Source organism: Ranitomeya imitator, chromosome 9, assembly GCF_032444005.1.
Source record: "Ranitomeya imitator isolate aRanImi1 chromosome 9, aRanImi1.pri, whole genome shotgun sequence".
Lineage (NCBI taxonomy): Eukaryota > Metazoa > Chordata > Amphibia > Anura > Dendrobatidae > Ranitomeya > Ranitomeya imitator.
Window position 1 is genome coordinate 150,649,127 of NC_091290.1, and position 25,734 is coordinate 150,674,860.

The window sequence follows — 25,734 nt, forward strand, 5'->3', positions numbered from 1 at the left end:
ATTGACATGCTGTGGAAAATAAACCACAGCATTTCCGTGCGGTATATATGCACTGCGGAATTGGTTTTCCATAGGTTTAACATGTTACTGTACAACGCATGGAAAATTGCTGCCAATCCGCAGCGTCAAATCCGCAACATGTGCACATACCCTAAGGGTGATCAATGAGTGGAACAAGAGGCCACGAGAGGTGGTGAGTTCTCCTTCAATGGAAGTCTTCACACAGAGGCTGGACAGACACCTGTCTGGGATGGTTTAGTGACTCCTGCATTGAGCAGGGGGTTGGACATGATGACCTTGGCGGTCCCTTCCAACTCTATGATTCTATGATTATGGTTCTCACTTCACAGGTGTGCCCTGTCAGGTGTAATAAGTGGGATTTCTTGCCTTATAAATGGGGTTGGCACCATCATCCTCCCACTCCCGACTACAAGATTTCTCCCGTGCTGCGCCAATCCTCTGGAATGCTCTACCCCAAGATATTAGGACCATCCACAACTTGCGTAGTTTTAGGCGCTCGCTCAAAACTCATTTGTTCAGAGCGGCCTATCACGTTCCCTAATCAAACTTATTTTATGTCTGTGTGTGTGTGTGGCCCATTCACTATCCCCATCTACCCCCCACCCCCTGAAGATGGCTGGACCATCATTGTAAATACATCATTGTAAATACACACCTGTACTTTGCATCATCCCCACCTCATTGTAGATTGTAAGCTCTCACGAGCAGGGGCGGCTTATTTTGTCTTATTTTGCTTTATTACTGTATTGTTAACATTGTTACCTATGACTGTTGTGTTTGAAACTGTTAAACTGTAAAGCGCTGCGGAATATGTTGGCGCTATATAAATAAAGATTATTATTATTATCAGTTGTGTTGAGCAGAAGTCTGGTGGATACACAGCTGATAGTCCTACTGAATACACTGTTAGAATTTGTATTATGGCAAGAAAAAAGCAGCTAAGTAAAGAAAAACGAGTGGTCATCATTACTTTAAGAAAAGAAGGTCAGTCAGTCCGACAAATTGGGAAAACTTTGAAAGTGTCCCCAAGTGCAGTGGCAAACTTTCGGACTGTATGTATGTATGTATGTATGTATGTATGTATGTATGTATGTATGTATGTATGTATGTATGTATATATATATATATCTCTCTCTCTCATATATATATATATATATATATATATATATATATATATATATATATATACATATATATATATACACATACATATATATACATACATACACACACACACACATAGATATATATATTAGTTTCAGGTCTCAGAAAATGGCGACTTTTTTTTTTTTTACCACAAAAAATAAAATAAAATTTGGAATGGCCATAATTGTACTGACCCAGAGAATTGTGTCGCCAGGTCATTTTTACCACAAAATGAACGTCATAAATAAAAAAAACAAACAAACAAAAAAAAACAGCAAAATTTAATTTTTTTTTTCTATCATTTCACTTTGAATTATTTTTCATTTTTTCCAGATTTTATGGTAAAATGATCAAAAATTAAAAATGGCTGCATTAAGGGGATAATGGGAGCGCTCCAGCATTTGTGGCTGTGGGATGCATTTATGGGGGACTTTTAACACAAGATGTCACTCAGCCGCCCACCAGACAGGGACACAGACACTTTACCTCACAGCACAGGTATAACATATGATATCAGTTGTGTTTTCACATTTCAGGGCAGATTACACGAATAAAGACCAATAGCGGTGACATTTGCCTCAGAAACCATTAATATCAGCAGCATTCACCACAAGGACAGAAGCACCTGTGTCATCATTCACCTCAGAAGGGTTTTCCCGCCTAGAAATAGCACAGAATCTGAGGAAAGCCGGCAGTTTCCGCAATGATTGCTGGGAGTTGTAGTTTAATAATCACTTCTGAGCATTAGATTACAGCAGACGTGAACTACAGTTCCCAGAAACCCATGTGCCGTAAATGGATTCTGGGAACAGTAGTCCAAAGAATGCAGTAACAAGAGCTAGACGGGGACAGTTAGGGTATGTGCACACATCAGGATTTCTGCCAATGCGTTTTTTTTCACGGTTTTGATGCGTTTTTTTGCACGTTTTTTCCAAATGCATACAATAGCGGAAAAAAAGCAGAAAATCCGCAAAATTAATTACCATGCTGCTTTTTTTACTGCAATGCGTTTTTTTTTTTTGCGGAAAAAAACGCATCATGGGCACAAAAATTGCAGAATGCATTCTAAATGATAGGATGCATATGTAGGCGTTTTCTGATGCATTTTTATCGCAAAATATATTGCGTTTTTATACCCAGAAATCATTGAGTGATCCATTTTTGGCCTGAAATAGAGGTTGTTGATGAGGAGAGTGATGCGCATATGAGTGACTGCTGGGGCTTGTAGTTCCCCTGTAGCTAAGGAGCCATTTTCCTCAGATTATATGGATGTTAGTCAGTTTTCAGCTTCATCTACTATATAATTGTCTAAGGGTCACTTCCGTCTGTCTGTCTGTCACGGATATTCATTGGTCGCAGCCTCTGTCTGTCATGGAAATCCAAGTCACTGATTGGTCGCGGCAAAACAGCCACGACCAATCAGTGACGGGCACAGTTCGGAAGAAAATGGCCGCTCCATACTCCCCGCAGTCAGTGCCCGATGCCCGCATACTCCCCTCCAGTCACCGCTCACACAGAGTTAATGCCGGTGGTAACGGACCGCGTAATGCCGCGGGTAACTCACTCCGTTACCGCCGCTATTAACCCGGTGTGACCAACTTTTTACTATTAATGCTGCCTATGCGGCATCAATAGTAAAAAAATGTAATGTTAAAAATAATAAAAAAAACAAAAAACCTGCTATTCTCACCCTCCGTAGTCCGCCGAGCCGCTAGCGCTTGCCGCCATCTTCCGTTCCCAGCGAAGCATTGCGAGATTACCCAGAAGACTTAGCGGTCTCGCGAGACCGCTAAGTCATCTGGGTAATTTCGCAATGCATCCTGGGAACAGAAGATGGCGGCAAGCGCTAGCGGCTCGGCGGAGCTTCGTTGGATCCCAGGGGTGAGTATATAACTATTTTTTTATTTTAATTATTTCTTTAACAGGGATATGATGCCCACACTGCTGTATACTATGTGGGCTGTGTTATACACCGCGTGTGTGACTGGGCAAAATACTACGTGGGCTGGGCAAAATACTACGTGGCTGGGCAATATACTACGTGGCTGGGCAATATACTACATGACTGGGCAATATACTACGTGGCTGGGCAATATACTACGTGGCTGGGCAATATACTACGTGGCTGGGCAATATACTACGTGGCTGGGTAATATACTACGTGGCTGGGCAATATACTACGTGGCTGGGCAATATACTACGTGGCTGGGCAATATACTACGTGGCTGGGCAATATACTACGTGGCTGGGCAATATACTACGTGACTGGGCAATATACTACGTGGCTGGGCAATATACTACGTGGCTGGGCAATATACTACGTGGCTGGGCAATATACTACGTGGCTGGGCAATATACTACGTGGCTGGGCAATATACTACGTGGCTGGGCAATATACTACGTGGCTGGGCAATATACTACGTGACTGGGCAATATACTACGTGGCTGGGCAATATAGTACGTGGTTGGGTAATATACTACGTGACTGGGCAATATACTACGTAGCTGGGCAATATACTACGTGGCTGGGCAATATAGTACGTGGTTGGGTAATATACTACGTGACTGGGCAATATACTACGTAGCTGGGCAATATACTACGTGGCTGGGCAATATAGTACGTGGTTGGGTAATATACTACGTGACTGGGCAATATACTACGTGGCTGGGTAATATACTACGTGACTGGGCAATATACTACGTGGCTGGGTAATATACTACGTGGCTGGGCAATATACTACGTGGCTGGGCAATATACTACGTGGCTGGGCAATATACTACGTGACTGGGCAATATACTACGTGACTGGGCAATATACTACGTAGCTGGGCAATATACTACGTGGCTGGGCAATATACTACGTGGCTGGGCAATATACTACGTGACTGGGCAATATACTACGTGGCTGGGTAATATACTACGTGGCTGGGCAATATACTACGTGGCTGGGCAATATACTACGTGGCTGGGCAATATACTACGTGGCTGGGCAATATACTACGTGGCTGGGCAATATACTACGTGGCTGGGCAATATACTACGTGGCTGGGCAATATACTACGTGGCTGGGCAATATACTACGTGGTTGGGTAATACACTACGTGGCTGGGCAATATAGTACGTGGTTGGGTAATATACTACGTGGACATGCATATTCTAGAATACCCGATGCGTTAGAATCAGGCCACCATCTAGTGAAATGTATACATGCCACCATTATTATTATTATTATTAAGCACATTTGCTGTTGAAAGCGCCATCACATTTCTCTGAGGTGTTGAGTGTTTATTTCTCTTCTCATGATATTTCTGCATCTTTCGATAACTCCGCTGTCGCTACGTACTGGGCGTGGCTATGTGACGTGGGCAGGGTTATAAGAAGTGGGCGGAGTTTGATAGATACACACACATACATACACTCAGCTTTATATATATAACGCCGGCGCCCCCTCTTTCCTCTCCACCATGATGGCACACAGGCGACTCCTCGTTCCTCCAATGCGGACTCTGGCCCACCTCGTCGGTGCATCCTCGCAGCTCCGCCGTTGATCATTTTCCCATTAGCTTCCACAACATCTTTGTCCCTAATTGCCGGAGTGTCCCGTCTTCCTTTCTCCGCACACGACACCTTGCAGAAGGCGCAGCGCTCCCATTGTGCCGGAGTCGAGGTCTCTGACTATAATTGCCTCGCCGCTTCTGTCACCGGAGAAATCTCAGAGGTTTTTTCTTTTATTAGTGCATTAAATGTCAATAGGACCCTGCGCCGGTCTGAGAAGAGCGCGGCTTTATTAGGACGTGTCATTATTAACTGGGCAGACAGAAGAGGACGATTATGTGTCTGATGTATCGCCGCCGTCCATTACATGTCCAGTGACCGCAGCCCCCTAATTACACCATCACTGTCACCCGACCCCAAAAAGAGCAGAACTGCAGAGACCTCCCTCCGGTGCCCGTCCATCTGATAAAGGACTACAACTCCCAACCTCACCCGTCAGCTGCCGGCGCCCGTCTATGGGCCTGTGTCACACCTCGCGCCCGCTTCAATCACTGCTGGTCGATAATTTAGAGAAAGGGTCATCAGAAAATGACTATTGTTTAAACCAAGTTTTTTTTATTTAAAAAATAAACTGCAACATGGTTCGTTTTAAAAAAAAACTAAAAAAATAATCTTGCAATTTTAACAAAGGCCACTGAGACTATTGTAGAATTCCTGTCCTTTCAGAAAGAGTTTACAGCAGTTTCCTTATCATCACAGTCAGGATTACAGTGGCCGAGAACACCTCTATAACACAGGATCCACCATTCACAATTGATGTCACAGCTCACCTCCTCCTCCTCTACAATGACATAACACCTCTGTATACACTAGATAACACAGGATCCACTATACACAATAGGTGATATCACAGCTCACCTCCTCCTCCTGTACCATGACTGATAACACCTCTATATACAGTAGACAGCACAGGATCCACCATTCACAATAGGTGATGTCACAGCTCACCTCCTCCTCCTGTACAATGACTGATTTCACCTCTATATACAGTAGACAGCACAGGATCCACCATTCACAATAGATATCACAGCTCACCTCCTCCTCCTCCTGTACAATGACTGATAACACCTCTATATACAGTAGACAGCACAGGATCCACCATTCACGATAGGTGACGTCACAGCTCACCTCCTCCTCCTGTACAATGACTGATAACACCTCTATATACAATAGATAACACAGGATCCATCATTCACAATAGGTGATGTCACAGCTCACCTCCTCCTGTACAATGACTGATAACACCTCTATATACAGTAGATAACACAGGATCCATCATTCACTATAGGTGATGTCACAGCTCACCTCCTCCTGTACAATGACTGATAACACCTCTATATACAGTAGATAACACAGGATCCACCATTCACAATAGATGTCACAGCTCACCTCCTCCCTCTCTTGCATAATAACTGATAACACAGCTGTGTATACATTGAAATATAATTGTGAAACAAGCGTTCTTAAACAGTCCTTCATGATTATCTTGCATTTTAATTGTTCCTTTGGACCAGGGGTGGGGAATCTTTTTTCTGCCGAGGGCCATTTGGATATTTATACCGTCCTTCGGGGCCGTACAAACTCCACCCACAAAGTGCATCCTGACTCTGGCACTGGTTTCAGGACGTGATCTTTCATTGCATGCCCTTCAGTGTTCAGTAGTGAACACTACGCGTGTCTGCTACCAAAGCAAGAAGAAATTAATGAGCTGTTGTAATCAAAATACACCTCCCTGCCCAAGAATGCGGTCCATGAAAATCTGCTTGGGGGCCTGATAAAAGGTCATTGAGGGCCGTAAATGGCCCTGGGGCCTGAGGTTCCCCACCCCTACTTTAGACTAATCACTGCAGTATAGTTAATGCAAGTGTCAAGTGCAAAGACATCTGTAAATGATAAAAAGGTAGTTATATGCAGTCACCACTAGGAGGAGCTCAAAGCATATTGTATATTTTCTGATTCATTCTAGCTCCCCCTAGTGGTGACTGCAGACAGGATCTTGTGTATCACTGTATACAGGGAGCTCCCCCTAGTGGTAGCTGCAGACAGGATCTTATCACGTATCTCTGTATACAGGGAGCTCCCCCTAGTGGTAGCTGAAGACAGTATCTTATCATGTATCTCTGTATACAGGGAGCTCCCCCTAGTGGTGGCTGCAGACAGGATCTTATCACGTATCTCTGTATACAGGGAGCTCCCCCTAGTGGTAGCTGCAGACAGTATCTTATCATGTATCTCTGTATACAGGGAGCTCCCCCTAGTGGTGACTGCAGACAGGATCTTATCATGTATCTCTGTATACAGGGAGCTCCCCCTAGTGGTGGCTGCAGACAGGACCTTATGTATCTCTGTATACAGGGAGCTCCCCCTAGTGGTGGCTGCAGATATAATCTTATGTATCTCTCTATACAGGGAGCTCCCCCTAGTGGTGGCTGCAGACAGGATCTTATCATGTATCTCTGTATACAGGGAGCTCCCCCTAGTGGTGGCTGCAGACAGGATCTTATGTATCTCTGTATACAGGGAGCTCCCCCTAGTGGTGGCTGCAGACAGGACCTTATGTATCTCTGTATACAGGGAGCTCCCCCTAGTGGTGGCTGCAGATATAATCTTATGTATCTCTCTATACAGGGAGCTCCCCCTAGTGGTGACTGCAGACAGGATCTTATCATGTATCTCTGTATACAGGGAGCTCCCCCTAATGGTGGTTACAGACAGGATCTTATCATGTATTTCTGTATACAGGGAGCTCCCCCTAGTGGTGGCTGCAGACAGGATCTTATCATGTATCTCTGTATACAGGGAGCTCTCCCTAGTGGTGGCTGCAGACAGGATCTTATGTATCTCTGTATACAGGGAGCTCTCCCTAGTGGTGGCTGCAGACAGGATCTTATCATGTATCTCTGTATACAGGGAGCTCCCCCTACTGGTGGCTGCAGACAGGATCTTATGTATCTCTGTATACAGGGAGCTCCCCCTAGTGGAGGCTGCAGACAGGATCTTATGTATCTCTGTATACAGGGAGCTCCCCCTAGAGGTGACTGCAGACAGGATCTTATGTATCTCTGTATACAGGGAGCTCCCCCTAGAGGTGACTGCAGACAGGATCTTATGTATCTCTGTATACAGGGAGCTCCCCCTAGAGGTGACTGCAGACAGGATCTTATGTATCTCTGTATACAGGGAGCTCCCTCTAGTGGTGGCTGCAGACAGAATCTTATCATGTATCTCTGTATACAGGGAGCTCCCCCTAGTGGTGGCTGCAGACAGGATCTTATCATGTATCTCTGTATACAGGGAGCTCCCCCTAGTGGAGGCTGCAGACAGGATCTTATCACGTATCTCTGTATACAGGGAGCTCCCCCTAGTGGTGGCTGCAGACAGGATCTTATCACGTATCTCTGTATACAGGGAGCTCCCCCTAGTGGTGGCTGCAGACAGGATCTTATCACGCATCTCTGTATACAGGGAGCTCCCCCTAGTGGAGGCTGCAGACAGGATCTTATCACGTATCTCTGTATACAGGGAGCTCCCCCTAGTGGTGGCTGCAGACAGGATCTTATCACGTATCTCTGTATACAGGGAGCTCCCCCTAGTGGTGGCTGCAGACAGGATCTTATCACGTATCTCTGTATACAGGGAGCTCCCCCTAGTGGAGGCTGCAGACAGGATCTTATCACGTATCTCTGTATACAGGGAGCTCCCCCTAGTGGTGGCTGCAGACAGGATCTTATCATGTATCTCTGTATACAGGGAGCTCCCCCTAGTGGTGACTGCAGACAGGATCTTATCATGTATCTCTGTATACAGGGAGCTCCCCCTAGTGGTGACTGCAGACAGGATCTTATCATGTATCTCTGTATACAGGGAGCTCCCCCTAGTGGTGACTGCAGACAGGATCTTATGTATCTCTGTATACAGGGAGCTCCCCCTAGTGGTGACTGCAGACAGGATCTTATCATGTATCTGTATATAGGGAGCTCCCCCTAGTGGTGACTCCAGACAGGATCTTATCATGTATCTCTGTATACGGGGAGCTCCCCCTAGTGGTGACTGCAGACAGGATCTTATCATGTATCTCTGTATACAGGGAGCTCCCCCTAGTGGTGACTGCAGACAGGATCTTATTATGTATCTCTGTATACAGGGAGCTCCCCCTAGTGGTGACTGCAGACAGGATCTTATGTATCTCTGTATGCAGGGAGCTCCCCCTAGTGGTGACTGCAGACAGGATCTTATTATGTATCTCTGTATACAGGGAGCTCCCCCTAGTGGTGACTGCAGACAGGATCTTATGTATCTCTGTATACAGGGAGCTCCCCCTAGTGGTGACTGCAGATAGGACCTTATGTATCTCTATATACAGGGATTGCTTTTGGTAATAAATCTGATATTTTGGGGGGAAATACAGTGCAATCGTTGCTTGTTACCAGTGCCGTCTACACAGAGCCTTGCTGGATCCGGAGCATAAATTACTTTTAATGAACTGAACAGTTGAGTCACTGTTTGGCTGCTGCATTTGCAGTTGGGGGAGGGAAGAGCTGAGTACTAAGTAATCTCCATTATCCATTAACCGTTCTGGCACTAAACCGTTACACTGCGTCCAATGACCAAAGCCCTTACATGGCAGAATCCACTCCTGTGCTGCAGCTGCATCCTGCCCTGTGTGATGGGAGCAGAGCCTGGCCCATACACAGGCAGCAATGGGCAGCGCTGTCCGCGGTGCTGAAGCCCTCCCTCCAGCAGGATCCCAGCATTGTATCAGCCTGGAGGATCCTGCACTGGACACATCTGTATCACCCCCATTGAGGATCCTGCACTGGACACATCTGTATCACCCCCATTGATGGGAACATTTCCATTCATTGAGAGCAGCAGAGCTTTTCCTTTACACAGATTAGGTATTCTCATTAAATAAGATTCCTCCAGGTCGGAGCCGGCTGTTTCATGGTGGCGTTCAGATTCTCGCCCCGGCCCCTTATGGCTGCGTCTATGACCCCTGTGAACTGCAGCAGAGGAAATCAGATGTGGAGCTGCTGAGTAAAATGCATCTCCCGACAGTCTGCATCCAGCCCGGACTCCAGATCAATAAATCCCATTTTCCCCTCACAGAAAACAGATGGTCAGATTTCAGCGCTTTCCTGCCTCTCCGCTGAGGGATTGGGTAATAACAGTGGTAGCAGCCATCTATGCAGGGACGAGAGCGCAGGCGGTTGGAATGGCGACTTCAGGATTTCATAGGAGAAGATGCGGACATTTAAAGGGACGCTCCGGACTGACAGATCCTGGGCTGAACGCACAGATTCTCTTCTCTATTCTTGGATATGGTTCTTTCTTGGCCGAAATGTGAGAAAAATCTAAACTTCTCTTCCTACCTGCCGGAGAAAACCCCATTGGTGATGGCAGCCTTAAAGTGGGGTTCTGATTACTCTTGTGATGAATTAATGGGGTCACGCTTTAGATATGTGCCCGATCACACAGGGTGGACACTAGGAGACGGTCAGTAAGCTCTACAGTAGTAAGATCTAACATTTAATGGGAATATTCGCCATTGTTGCCCCACTGCCCGCTCGCATACAGATGTAGCAGGAATATTATTGCCTCACAGGCTGCAGCATCAATCTTCATTATGTGACTGCGAGACAGGCCGTCACCAGCCGCCCGCCCGGCCAGCACGGTGGAGGTGTGGATGTAGCAATAAAGCATCTTAGCCCCCCACCCCCTGTCAATTATCTCACAGACAAACTCTCCCTTATATCCCCCCTCCCCAATTCCTGCACACAAGGATTTGGACGGGAGGAGGATCCCCTTCATCCTCAGTCATCCCTGCTTCTGACATCCCCAAAAAGAAGAAAAAAAAATAGCCATTAAACACCAGTGCTGGAGACGTCGTCTAGTATCAAAATCGGAAAAATTCAGCAATGCCGCCATCGCCGTCCCAGGTCTCCGCACCCTGCATGGCTGTAATCCTCTGGGGGGGGGTCTAATGACCAGGTGACGTCCCCCCAGGGAGATCATTTTATGCAAAACTACAAATAAGGTTTCATTTAGTGCTAAGCAACATAAAAGGCCGGAATGTAGATGTATCCGGATTACTGGGGCCATACAGTACTTATAGGGGGTCTGCAAAACACCCCCGCAATGCTGATCCCAGACCCTATCAGGTAAAGGGAGGATAATACAAACACTGACAGCAAGCAGAGGTCTTCAGAAAGCCACCAAGCTAGTAAACATGGAGTCCCCGCGCTAAGATGGAGGCCTGGATACTACCGCCATACCGACACATGAAGGCAGCAGCCATAATCCAGGAGCCTGTAGATCACCTGCACTGATGGCGGCACAGACTGTAACCCAAGTGCCGCGAGCGGAGCCGCATTCGCGGTCACTCTGGAGTCTGATTTCCATATGTGACATATTCAGAGCGGAGCGGCGTACGGTAAAACGCAGCAACAATCGAGGCAGAGCGAGCCGCCGCTGATAGCACAGGATCCGGCCACGTCCAAAAAAATATCCGCACCAAAACACAGCAGAGATCTGTTCTTTTTGGATTTTTTGCTGCGGGCAGATTTGAGGCCGCGTTCATGTGTTTTATAGTCCAGGAACACTGATTCTGGATTGAGAAATTCGGGGTTTATTTTGATAGTCTCCATAGAAGACTATTGGGAAAGGAGAGGCACAGGCTCGATCCGAGTTTTCATGGACTCGCATTCACCTTGGTCGACCTGTTAAACGCGGCATTTACACTGCACAGCCTGCACTACACGTCTAAGCCGAGCTAAAAACCATTTATACAGCATTACTGGTTCCATTAACGACCTACTCAACGCCTGCAGGATAATATGGAAATGAGGGATTGTTCCAGGGCGCCAATACATCAGCTGCAGGCAGCTGGCAGATATAGAAAATATCAGATACACGGCAGATCCCAATGAAAACAAGCAATGGTGTACTGTACATCATACAGCAGTCCTGACCAGGGTAGATGTGAATCCAGCTCTGGGGCGATGACTTGCTAAAAAGCACAGCACAATCTTTCTGTGTCTCCCTCTGCTCCTCCTCTCTCCATCACCACAGACAGGTTTAAGTGCGGTTGAGCGATTTTTCAGGGTGGATGACATTCAAAGGGAAGGTGAGAAAGAAGGGGCTCATAAGTGGGGAAGGAAGAAGATTTCTCCACTAACATACATTACACAGTTTCTTATATTCACCTGCACTATTGATTTATGCAAAGTTTGTTGAAAGTCCAGTTCCCTTTTAAACTGTGGGCCATAAAGAAGTCACAGAGCTGGGACCCCTCTATATTAGCCAGGACAGGGGTATCGCAGGGTGGTCACTCCATGTCTGGTGATATGTACAATGGCCTCATCTTACCCCACCTATATGGGATGTCAGAGGCAGAACCTGCATTTATCAGCTCAGGGCTTTTGAAAACAAAACACGGATCCATTATTTTTTCTAACAGAGGGCCGAGAATCCTCCTGTGGGGGGGCTAGGAGCCTTAATGCCACAATGACACAATTTACTGTACATGACACTGGGATCTGCACTGATACGGCCCATTAAGGACAGGATATGACTCTCTGACCTCGAGACAAACCTTAAGAGTCTGCAAGAACTGCCGGTCATTATGTCTGAGAGCAGGAAGCGAGCGAGCCCCCTGACTGCACAGCACACCAGAGAGCAGACGTGGACAATGTGGACCCCTGAGCTCTGTGTATACGTCTATATGATACAATATAGACCTCAGCTGCTGCAGAACCTCCTAATGCAAGTCTTACCTCAACTGCTGTAAAACCTAATTCAACACACCTCCATTTCTGCAGAACCTCCGAATGCACACCTCAGCTGCTGCAGAACCTCATTAGACGAACCTCAGCTGCTGCACAACCTCAGACAAACCTCCGCTGCTCCACAACCTCAGACAAACCTCCACTGCTGCACAACCTCAGACAAACCTCCGCTGCTCCACAACCTCAGACAAACCTCCACTGCTGCACAACCTCAGACAAACCTCCGCTGCTGCACAACCTCAGACAAACCTCCGCTGCTGCACAACCTCAGACAAACCTCCGCTGCTGCACAACCTCAGACAAGCCTCCGCTGCTGCACAACCTCAGACAAGCCTCCGCTGCTGCACAACCTCACACAAACCTCCGCCGCTGCAGAACTCCATAATACACAGCACGGCTACTGTGGAACCTCCTAATGCAAAACTCAGGTGCTGCAGACCATAATAAATGCACTGACTGGCATTAATAATGGGGCATTATGCAGCGATAGTATGATTATTTGCATGTCGTACGATTATTCTACTTGGGCACCAAATGGTCATTCAAGGTACGGTTGCTTCATAAGGAGATGAAGGCAGAGGAGCAGCGATCCGTCAGTGTACGGACATCCGCTCTGTGAGGGCGAGCTGGTCCTGATTTCAGGAGCGCTACTTTTATGAGGCTATAGCAGGTAATGACCGGTAGGAAAAAGCAGAGATCGCGCCATGAATTTATGGAGGATTTTATGTGTCCTTTGTGACCAAGTGCCAGTAATCTCACCTCTAAAGTTAGCGTAGCATGAAGTAGCGCGACTTGTGAAATCTGCACACTGAAGGAAGGCCGCCATAACCCACCAGGCCTCTCGTACCCCATAGACACGGTACAGATTATATACAGCACCCCAGGTATCAATAATAATACCCAAACTCCGTCAGAAATAAGACTGCACACATCCATCAGTCACACTGCCAAACAGTGCACAGTATGTCCCTGCAGAGCGTGGGAACAGCGTCACATCCCTACATCAGTGATGTCACCGCTGATCTCTGGTGATGGACAGGAGACATTCTCAGTGATGTCACCTCTGATCTCTGGTGATGGATAGGAGACATTCTCAGTGATGTCACCTCTGATCTCTGGTGATGGATAGGAGACATTCTCAGTGATGTCACCTCTGATCTCTGGTGATGGATAGGAGACTTTCTCAGTGATGTCACCTCTGATCTCTGGTGATGGATAGGAGGCATTCTCAGTGATGTCACCGCTAATCTCTGGTGATGGATAGGAGGCATTCTCAGTGATGTCACCTCTGATCTCTGGTGATGGATAGGAGGCATTCTCAGTGATATCACCTCTGATCTCTGGTGATGGATAGGAGACATTCTCAGTGATGTCACCTCTGATCTCTGGTGATGGATAGGAGACTTTCTCAGTGATGTCACCTCTGATCTCTGGTGATGGATAGGAGGCATTCTCAGTGATGTCACCGCTAATCTCTGGTGATGGATAGGAGGCATTCTCAGTGATGTCACCTCTGATCTCTGGTGATGGATAGGAGGCATTCTCAGTGATGTCACCTCTGATCTCTGGTGATGGATAGGAGGCATTCTCAGTGATGTCACCGCTGATCTCTGGTGATGGATAGGAGGCATTCTCAGTGATATCACCTCTGATCTCTGGTGATGGATAGGAGGCATTCTCAGTGATGTCACCGCTAATCTCTGGTGATGGATAGGAGGCATTCTCAGTGATGTCACCTCTGATCTCTGGTGATGGATAGGAGGCATTCTCAGTGATATCACCTCTGATCTCTGGTGATGGATAGGAGACATTCTCAGTGATGTCACCTCTGATCTCTGGTGATGGATAGGAGACATTCTCAGTGATGTCACCTCTGATCTCTGGTGATGGATAGGAGACATTCTCAGTGATGTCACCTCTGATCTCTGGTGATGGATAGGAGGCATTCTCAGTGATGTCACCTCTGATCTCTGGTGATGGATAGGAGACATTCTCAGTGATGTCACCGCTGATCTCTGGTGATGGATAGGAGACATTCTCAGTGATGTCACCTCTGATCTCTGGTGATGGATAGGAGACATTCTCAGTGATGTCACCTCTGATCTCTGGTGATGGACAGGCGGCATTCTCAGTGATGTCACCTCTGATCTCTGGTGATGGATAGGAGACATTCTCAGTGATGTCACCTCTGATCTCTAGTGATGGATAGGAGGCATTCTCAGTGATATCACCGCTGATCTCTGGTGATGGATAGGAGACATTCTCAGTGATGTCACCTCTGATCTCTGGTGATGGATAGGAGACATTCTCAGTGATGTCACCGCTGATCCTTCCATGGACTGATGAATTATGGCGCATATTTATTATTTCGGACACATCTTATTCCGTCAGTCACACTATGCTTTGGTATGACCTCAGTAATGAGGGGCCGCACTGGCCGTACACTGTATGCCCACCGGCAGCAGGCTGTACTGGGGGAAGGTGGGTGCACATTAATGTGCTGTGAACGGCCACGACGCACAGTCACCCTCCTCATACAGCGAGGGGTTGGCCAGTAACATGATGGCGGATCTCGGCCTCACTAATGATCTCGTCTCTGCTGCTGCTGCATATGTATTGGTCTCTCAGGGAAATGGAGTAACAAATAAGACCTGCTGTTTATTATGCTGACAAGCGGGGAGGGGGCAGAGAAGGCACCGGCGTTACCACCGCCATGGACCTGTCAGATTCAGCCATTTCCTATGGCATAAACAAGCTTCATTCCCATCCGTGTTTGTGCATCTGCTGCCCCCATAATGTCCCCGCAGATGGAGCAGGATGTGGTGCCCATCCTGCACCGCAATGTTCATCAGATGATCTGCACAGAAATCTGGAGACCATATCCAGTATTGATCAGGACTCTGACCGGGGCTCGCCACCCCCTCCTCCATAAATGAATGGGCGCACCAATCAATCACATGATCAGGGATGAGGGCCGGCAGTGACACGCCGAGCCCGCTTCTCCCCAGATACCAATATATTTCCAGCTGGGGACCCACAGGCAAATCTCATTACGGGGACACATTGCAAAATCACACACCGTCAACGCAACGATCTGCAGCCGCAATTATCCAGGTATCTACAGGCTGGCTGGATACACTGCAATATTCACCGTGACCGGCAAGAAAGGGGTTAATAGCGTAGTTCTATCATGCGCACATCAGGGGAACAGCTCTAGTGATGGAGTCCATGGGGGCAAGAGATTTGCAGGACTTCGCCGATAGACTGAAGCTCAGTGTTGGATCACCCAGTAGAGAGATGACCCCAACGCGTTTATGGCCCAGAACGTCGACGAGATTGTTTTCTGGATAAATAAACCAAGGTCTTAGGTCTTAAAATCAATCCAATTGTTGGGCTTTGGTTTATGAACCTCGGTTTTTTGTTATACGAGATCTGTGCCCCTCAAAAGGTCTAGTCCATGGAATAATACAGGTGCCATACAAGTAAAGAGGAGGGAATTAATGGGGTCCTTCATTTCGACCACTATCTGGAGGTCTCTGAACACTCGGTAACAACGGCTGCCCCATGCCCCTTCAGTTTTGGGGTGTTCTTCACATTTTGCGGGGAGAATATCCAAGACCATAATCTACACAAATCCATTGAGGATTTAACAAACCATTTTGAGGGTGAAAATAAAAAACAAAACTACAATTATGGAGTTGCATACGTTTGGGGCTGTGGTTATGCTCCGAATCAGCAGATCATATTTCCCCTCACGTTACATAGTAGTCCGTCCACAGATGCCATCATTTACCTCGATTTGGATTATCCACATAGCTATTTTCGCAAGATTTTCCTGACATTTTCTGGTCTGTAAACAGCTGACAACACAGCAAAGGATCTCATTGTGGAAAGTTGTCAGTCAGGACAAGGTACAAAAACTTTTCCTAGGCATTAGATCTACCACGGACATTGTGAAGACATCAAGAAGGGGCTGAAGTTTGGCACAACAGTGACGTTTCCTAGAACGGGGTGTCCCTCAAAAATTGATGAAGAAAACAGGTCAGGAAGCCTGCCAAGCGGCCAACAGCAACATTGAAGGAGCTACAGGAATTTCTGGCAAATCCTGATTGTATCCTGCGTGTGGCCATATTCGCTCATATTCTTCATATTTCCGGCATGTGAGGTCAAGGGTCAACAAAGAAGAACATCCAAGCCAGGCTGTGTCTTGCCAACACCCAAATCAAAATCTCACAAAAGCAGAGGTAGAACTTTTTGGCCATAATCCCAAAAGGTGCAAAGCCAACACTATGTATCACTAGAAGATCACCATCCCTACAGTGAGGCATGGTGGGGACAACAGCTTTGTGCTTTGGGGACGTTTTTCAGCAGATGAAACTGGGGCTTTAGTCAAGGCTAAGGGAATAATGAACAGTTCCAATTATCAGTCAATTCTACATCAAAACCGTCAAGACTCTGCTAAAAAGTAAAAAACGAAGAGTAATTTCACCTATCAGCACAACAACGACCCTATGCGACCTCCAAATCACCAAAAGAATGGTGTCACTAGAGTTTTGGAGCAGCCAAGACCTGAGTCCAGGGAGCAACCTGTGTTGACCTGAAGAGGCGCTGTACACAGGAGACGCCCCTGTAGTCGGACATATGTAAAGCTGCAGCAAGATGGAGCCGGCAAAAATCGCCAATTCTACATGTATCGTGCTGAAAGACCCCAAAACTAAGACAACAGGGAATGCAGCCATTCAGCAAAGTATTAATGTAAGGGTGTGCAGATTTATGCAACATTATTTTACATATTTATTTTTCCACTCGAAAAGATTTCTGTTAAATTGTAAGGATTACTATCGACACTAAAGGCAAAGTTCTGAAATTATTATTTTTGTGTTTTTTTTGCAGAGGGGTGTGAAGACTTTATATCCACCGTACATACCTACGGTATATGCACACACATGCTTATAGTAGTGAAAGCAGTGAGAGCGGGAGGGCTGATGGCAGCTGTGCATTATCTGTGGATCAGATTACTGGAGTATTATGGTGCGGCCGGCACATTCACCATACACAGCTATTGCCCTGGATTATAGCACAGGCCCATCGTCACTGCCGGGTGGGCGCTGGGCCGATATGTCCATAGAACCCCATATAAGCAGCCGTACAGACGTGGTAACTACTGCATGAACCCACCGACCGTACAATGGAGGGCTCCGTGTCAGGACAGATGGCGCCTACTGTCCAGCAGTACACAAAGCAGCACAAGTCCCAATGTGGTGGGTGCAAATTCCCAGAACTGGACCCAAAACGGCACATGTGTACACCCTAGAGGCGCAGCGCTCCAGGACGTCGGCAGAGCGAGGATCTCCTGTGTCCGTATACTGACTGGCGAGGCTGCAGCCCAGCGAGGATCTCCTGTGTCCGTATACTGGCGAGGCTGCAGCCCAGCGAGGATCTCCTGTGTCCGTATACTGACTGGCGAGGCTGCAGCCCAGCGAGGATCTCCTGTGTCCGTATACTGGCGAGGCTGCAGCCCAGCGTACGGCGGATCCTCGGCACACACTTATGGATGGGGTACAATGTATCAGAGCCACGTATGGGAGCAGGACAGGAGGCGCCGTCCCCGCTGCAGCTACTCCATCTGGAGGGATCGCTGGCACTCGGGGGCCCGGCCCACTCATCAGCTGTGGCACCCAGCGGGTACAAGGAATGGTGAGGACAGATCTGCAGAGGGATCATGAGGCCGAGGACTGCAGCTCCTCAGTGACAGACAGCGGGGATCCTCATCAGGAGCTGGGGAGCCCACCGCATGGCCCTCAGTACGTTACATGGAGCGGGGCCCTAAACATGACATGTGTACGGGCCCTCATACTATACATGACAGGAAGCCCTCCAGGGGCCCTCAGCCCGCACAAACGATCCGGCCCAACACGGACCCTCACCTCGCAGACACGATCCGGCCCAACACGAACCCTCACCCCGCACACACGATCCAGCCCTCCAAGGGCCCTCATCCCGCACACACGATCCGGCCCACCACAGACCCTCATCCCGCACACACGATCCGGCCCACCACAGACCCTCATCCCGCACACACGATCCGGCCCACCACAGACCCTCATCCCGCACACACGATCCGGCCCACCACGGACCCTCATCCCACACACACGATCCGGCCCACCACAGACCCTCATCCCACACACACGATCCGGCCCACCACGGACCCTCATCCCACACACACGATCCGGCCCTCCAAGGGCCCTCATCCCGCACACACGATCCGGCCCACCACAGACACTCATCCCGCACACACGATCCGGCCCACCACGGACCCTCATCCCACACACACGATCCGGCCCACCACAGACCCTCATCCCCCACACACGATCCGGCCCACGACGGACCCTCATCCCACACACACGATCCGGCCCACCACGGACCCTCATCCCACACACACGATCCGGCCCACCAGGGGCCCTCATCCCACACACACGATCCGGCCCTCCAGGGGCCCTCATCGCACACACGATCCGGCCCACCACGGACCCTCACCCCGCACACACGATCCGGCCCAACATGGACCCTCACCCCGCACACACGATCCGGCCCTCATCCCGCACACACGATCCGGCCCATCACGGACCCTCATCCCACACACACACGATCCGGCCCTCCAGGGGCCCTCGTCCCACACACACGATCCGGCCCTCCAGGGGCCCTCATCCCACACACACGATCCGGGCCACCACGGACCCTCATCCCGCACACACGATCCGGCCCTCATCCCACACACACGATCCGGCCCACCACGGACCCTCGTCCCACACACACGATCCGGCCCACCACGGACCCGCATCCCACACACACGATCCGGCCCTCCAGGGGCCCTCATCCCACACACACGATCCGGGCCACCACGGACCCTCATCCCGCACACACGATCCGGCCCACCACGGACCCTCATCGCACACACACGATCCGGCCCACCACAGACCCTCATCCCACACACACGATCCGGCCCTCCAGGGGCCCTCATCCCACACACACGATCCGGCCCTCATCCCACACACACGATCCGGCCCTCATCCCACACACACGATCCGGCCCTCCAGGGGCCCTCATTGCACACACACGATCCGGCCCACCACGGACCCGCATCCCACACACACGATCCGGCCCTCCAGGGGCCCTCATCCCACACACACGATCCGGGCCACCACGGACCCTCATTGCACACACACGATCCGGTCCTCATCCCGCACACACGATCCGACCCTCCAGGGGCCCTCAGCCCGCACCCCCCCCCCCAGGGGCCCTCATCCCGTACACACCGGTTAGTCCCCCAGGGGCCGTCATCCCGTACACACCGGTTAGTCCCCCAGGGCCCTCATCCCGTACACACCAGTTAGTCCCCCCAGGGCCCTCAGCCCGCACCCCCGGGTCCCCCGGCCCGCACCCCCGGGGCCCTCGGCCCGCACCCCCGGGGCCCTCGGCCCGCACCCCCGGGGCCCTCGGCCCGCACCCCCGGGGCCCTCGGCCCGCACCCCCGGGGCCCTCGGCCCGCACCCCCGGGGCCCTCGGCCCGCACCCCCGGGTCCCCCGGCCCGCACCCCCGGGGCCCTCGGCCCGCACCCCCGGGGCCCTCGGCCCGCACCCCCGGGGCCCTCCGCAGCGCTTACCTCCGTCAGAGTAGGTCTCGGTGCCGTAGCCATCCTGCAGCCCGTTGGTCCAGGTGCCCTCGTACTTGGCGCCGTTGCCCGTGCACTCCCGCACCCCGTAGCGGCCCTTGAAGCCGTTGGTCCACTCGCCCCGGTACACCCACTTGCCCTTGCTCTCCACGCCGATGCCATGGCGCTTGCCCTGCGCCCAGGTGCCCTGGTAGGTGTTGCCGCTGGGCCAGGTGTAGACGCCCAGCACCTCGAAGCCGTGACTCCAGGAGCCCGTGTACTCGCCCTGGCCCTTGGGACCGGTGCAGATGCCGTGGCCGTGCGCCTTGCCGTCCTGCCAGCCGCCGCAGTAAGACCCCCCATCGTCAAAGTTAAATCTTCCCCCAGTGGACATGCACGTACCGCGGCCCCTGCACACACGAGGTGAAGACGGGGCTCCGGGGGGCCCGGGGCTCAGCACAGGGGCGCACTCAGGGACCCCGGGCTCCCCAGCATTCCGGGGGATGCTCGCCGTGTACGGGGGGATGAGCACTGCAGCTGCCGAGCCCTCTGCCTCCTCCTCCCGCCGTCTGTGCCCGGCCCCCGCCGCCTCCTCCTCCCGCTGCATTGGCTGCTGCTCCCGGGACTGATGGAGCTCGGCGGCGCCCCCCGCGGCCACCGGAGGCAGCGACTGCGCAACACGGCGCCCGCCCGGCAGCAGCGGCCAGACAGCGGCGGGGACCGGGAGCGTGGAAATGCGTGTGTGTACGGTATATAGACTCCCCATGTCACCGGGTACCGATGTATACAGCCAGGGGCCCCCGGTACCACAGGTACGGCACAGGGCGGGGGCCCCGTCACCAGATACACCCCAATATCACCAGATACACCCCAATAACACCCCAATATCACCAGATATACCCCCAATATCACCATAGATACCACTAATGTCACCAGATACACCCCAATAACACCCCAATATCACCAGCTACACCCCAATATCACCATAGACACCCCAATATCACCATAGATACCACTAATGTCACCAGATATACCCCAATATCACCATAGATACACCCCAATATCACCATAGATACCCCTAATGTCACCAGATATACCCCAATATCGCCATAGATACCACTAATATCACCATATACACCCCAATAACACCCCAATATCACCAGATACACCCCAATATCACCATAGATACCACTAATGTCACCTGTCACCAGCTACACCCCAATATCACCAGCTACACCCCACCCTCACCAGCTACACCCCACTATCACCAGGTATACCCCCAATATCACCAGATATACCCCAATAACACCCCAATATCACCATAGATACCACTAATGTCACCTGTCACCAGCTACACCCCAATATCACCAGATATACCCCCAATATCACCAGCTACACCCCAATATCACCAGATATACCCCCAATATCACCAGCTACACCCCACCATCACCAGCTACACCCCACCATCACCAGCTACACCCCATTATCACCAGATATACCCCCAATATCACCAGCTACACCCCAATATCACCAGATACACCCCGATATCACCAGATACACCCCAATAACACCCCAATATCAGCAGATACACCCCAATATCACCATAGATACCAACAATGTCACCATAGATACCACTAATGTCACCTGTCACCAGATACACCCCAATATCACCAGATATACCCCCAATATCACCAGCTACACCCCACCATCACCAGCTACACCCCACCATCACCAGGTATACCCCCAATATCACCAGATATACCCCAATAACACCCCAATATCACCATAGATACCACTAATGTCACCTGTCACCAGCTACACCCCAATATCACCAGATACACCCCCAATATCACCAGATATACCCCCAATATCACCAGCTACACCCCAATATCACCAGATATACCCCCAATATCACCAGCTACACCCCACCATCACCAGCTACACCCCACCATCACCAGCTACACCCCACCATCACCAGCTACACCCCACCATCACCAGCTACACCCCAATATCACCAGATATACCCCCAATATCACCAGCTACACCCCAATATCACCAGCTACACCCCACCATCACCAGCTACACCCCACCATCACCAGCTACACCCCAATATCACCAGCTACAGCCCAATATCACCAGATATACCCCCAATATCACCAGCTACACCCCAATATCACCAGCTACACCCCACCATCACCAGCTACACCCCACCATCACCAGCTACACCCCAATATCACCAGATACACCCCACTATCACCAGGTATACCCCCAATATCACCAGATATACCCCAATAACACCCCAATATCACCATAGATACCACTAATGTCACCTGTCACCAGCTACACCCCAATATCACCAGATATACCCCCAATATCACCAGCTACACCCCAATATCACCAGATATACCCCCAATATCACCAGCTACACCCCACCATCACCAGCTACACCCCACCATCACCAGCTACACCCCATTATCACCAGATATACCCCCATTATCACCAGCTACACCCCAATATCACCAGCTACACCCCACCATCACCAGCTACACCCCAATATCACCAGATACACCCCGATATCACCAGATACACCCCAATAACACCCCAATATCAGCAGATACACCCCAATATCACCATAGATACCAACAATGTCACCATAGATACCACTAATGTCACCTGTCACCAGATACACCCCAATATCACCAGATATACCCCACCATCACCAGCTACACCCCACCATCACCAGCTACACCCCACCATCACCAGCTACACCCCACCATCACCAGCTACACCCCAATATCACCAGATACACCCCGATATCACCATAGATACCACTAATGTCACCAGATACACCCCAATATCAGCAGATACACCCCAATATCAGCAGATACACCCCAATATAACCAGATACACCCCAATATCGCCATAGATACCACTAATGTCACCAGATACACCCCAATAACACCCCAATATCACCAGATACACCCCAATATCACCAGATATACCCCCAATATCACCAGATATACCCCAATAACACCCCAATATCACCAGATACACCCCAATATCACCAGATACACCCCAATATCACCAGATACACCCCAATATCACCAGATACACCCCAATATAACCAGATACACCCCAATATCGCCATAGATACCACTAATGTCACCAGATACACCCCAATAACACCCCAATATCACCAGATACACCCCACCATCACCAGATACACCCCACCATCACCACATACACCCCACCATCACCAGATATACCCCCAATATCACCAGATATACCCCAATAACACCCCAATATTACCATAGATACCACTAATGTCACCTGTCACCAGCTACACCCCAATATCACCAGATACACCCCCAATATCACCAGATATACCCCAATAACACCCCAATATTACCATAGATACCACTAATGTCACCTGTCACCAGCTACACCCCAATATCACCAGATACACCCCCAATATCACCAGCTACACCCCAATATCACCAGCTACACCCCAATATCACCAGATATACCCCCAATATCACCAGATACACCCCCAATATCACCAGATACACCCCAATAACACCCCAATATCAGCCGATACACCCCAATAACACCCCAATATCACCATAGATACCACTAATGTCACCTGTCACCAGATACACCCCAATATCACCAGATATACCCCACCATCACCAGCTACACCCCACCATCACCAGCTACACCCCACTATCACCAGATACACCCCACTATCACCAGCTACACCCCGATATCACCATAGATACCACTAATGTCACCAGATGTACCCCAATATCACCAGATACACCCCCAATATCACCATAGATACTACCAATGTCACCTGTCACCAGATATGCGCCCCAATATCACCATATATACTACCAATGTCAACAGATACACCCCAATATCACCATAGATGCCTTCAATTTATCCAGATATGCCCCAATATTACCATATATTCTAGTAATGCCACCATATATACCCCCAATATCACCATAGATACCACAAGTGTCACCTGTCACCAGATTTACCCCCCAATATCACCATATACTACCAATGTCACCATATATACCCCAATATCACCATAGATACCACTAATGTCACCAGATATACCCCCAATATCACCATAGATACCACTAATGCCACCTGTCACTAGATATACCCCCAATATCACCATAGATACCACTAATGTCACCAGATATACCCCCAATATCACCATAGATACCACTAATGTCACCTGTCACTAGATATACCCCCAATATCACCATAGATCCCACTAATGTCACCATATATACCCCAATATCACCATAGATACTACTGTCACCAGATTGACCCCAATATCACCACTATGTGCCCACGTTCCGGATGTAGCAGTGCTTTTGATGCAGCGTATGTTCGGTCCCACAGGTAATCCAGTCCGGTCCTACAGACAATAGTCCAGTTTCTCAGATAATCCAGTCTGGTCCCACAGGTAATCCAGTCCAGTCTCACAGATAATCCAGTCCAATCCTCTCTATGGGGGAACGTTTTCTCAAAGCTTTTTCTCTTAAAGACAACCTTTCACTTTCCATAAATAAGTATTTTGTTATTATTATTATTTATTGTTATAGCGCCATTTATTCCATGGCGCTTTACATGTGAGGAGGGGTGTACATAATAAAAACAAGTACAATAATCTTGAACAATACAAGTCTTAACTGGTACAGGAGGAGAGAGGACCCTGCCCGCGAGGGCTCACAATCTACAAGGGATGGGTGAGAATACAGGAGGAGAGAGGACCCTGCCCGCGAGGGCTCACAATCTACAAGGGATGGGTGAGGATACAGGAGGAGAGAGGACCCTGCCCGCGAGGGCTCACAATCTACAAGGGATGGGTGAGGATACAGGAGGAGAGAGGACCCTGCCCGCGAGGGCTCACAAGCTACAAGGGATGGGTGAGGATACAGGAGGATAGAGGACCCTGCCCGCGAGGGCTCACAATCTACAAGGGATGGGTGAGGATACAGGAGGAGAGAGGACCCTGCCCGCGAGGGCTCACAATCTACAAGGGATGGGTGAGGATACAGGAGGAGAGAGGACCCTGCCCACGAGGGCTCACAATCTACAAGGGATGGGTGAGGATACAGGAGGAGAGAGGACCCTGCCCGCGAGGGCTCACAAGCTACAAGGGATGGGTGAGGATACAGGAGGATAGAGGACCCTGCCCGTGAGGGCTCACAATCTACAAGGGATGGGTGAGGATACAGGAGGAGAGAGGACCCTGCCCGCGAGGGCTCACAATCTACAAGGGATGGGTGAGAATACAGTAGGTGAGGGTAGAGCTGGTCATGCAGCGGTTTGGTCGATCGGTGGTTACTGCAGGTTGTAGGCTTGTCGGAAGAGGTGGGTCTTCAGGTTCTTTTTGAAGGTTTCGATGGTAGGTGAGAGTCTGATGTGTTGTGGTAGAGAGTTCCAGAGTAGGGGGGAAGCACGAGAGAAATCTTGTATACGATTGTGGGAAGAGGAGATAAGAGGGGAGTAGAGTAGGAGATCTTGTGAGGATCGGAGGTTGCGTGTAGGTA

At 49.8% G+C, this 25,734-nt stretch overlaps 1 protein-coding gene across 1 annotated transcript in view; it reads right to left on the reverse strand.

Moving 5' to 3' along the window:
• JPH3 (junctophilin 3) overlaps window positions 1-20,782 on the reverse strand; it is an 83,104-nt gene extending 62,322 nt beyond the window's left edge. The window contains exon 1 of the mRNA XM_069739407.1: window positions 20,174-20,782. Coding sequence (XP_069595508.1) covers window positions 20,174-20,768 — 595 coding nt within the window. The 5' untranslated portion in view covers window positions 20,769-20,782. The remainder of the gene's footprint in view (window positions 1-20,173) is intronic.
• Between the last annotated feature and the right edge of the window lie 4,952 nt (window positions 20,783-25,734).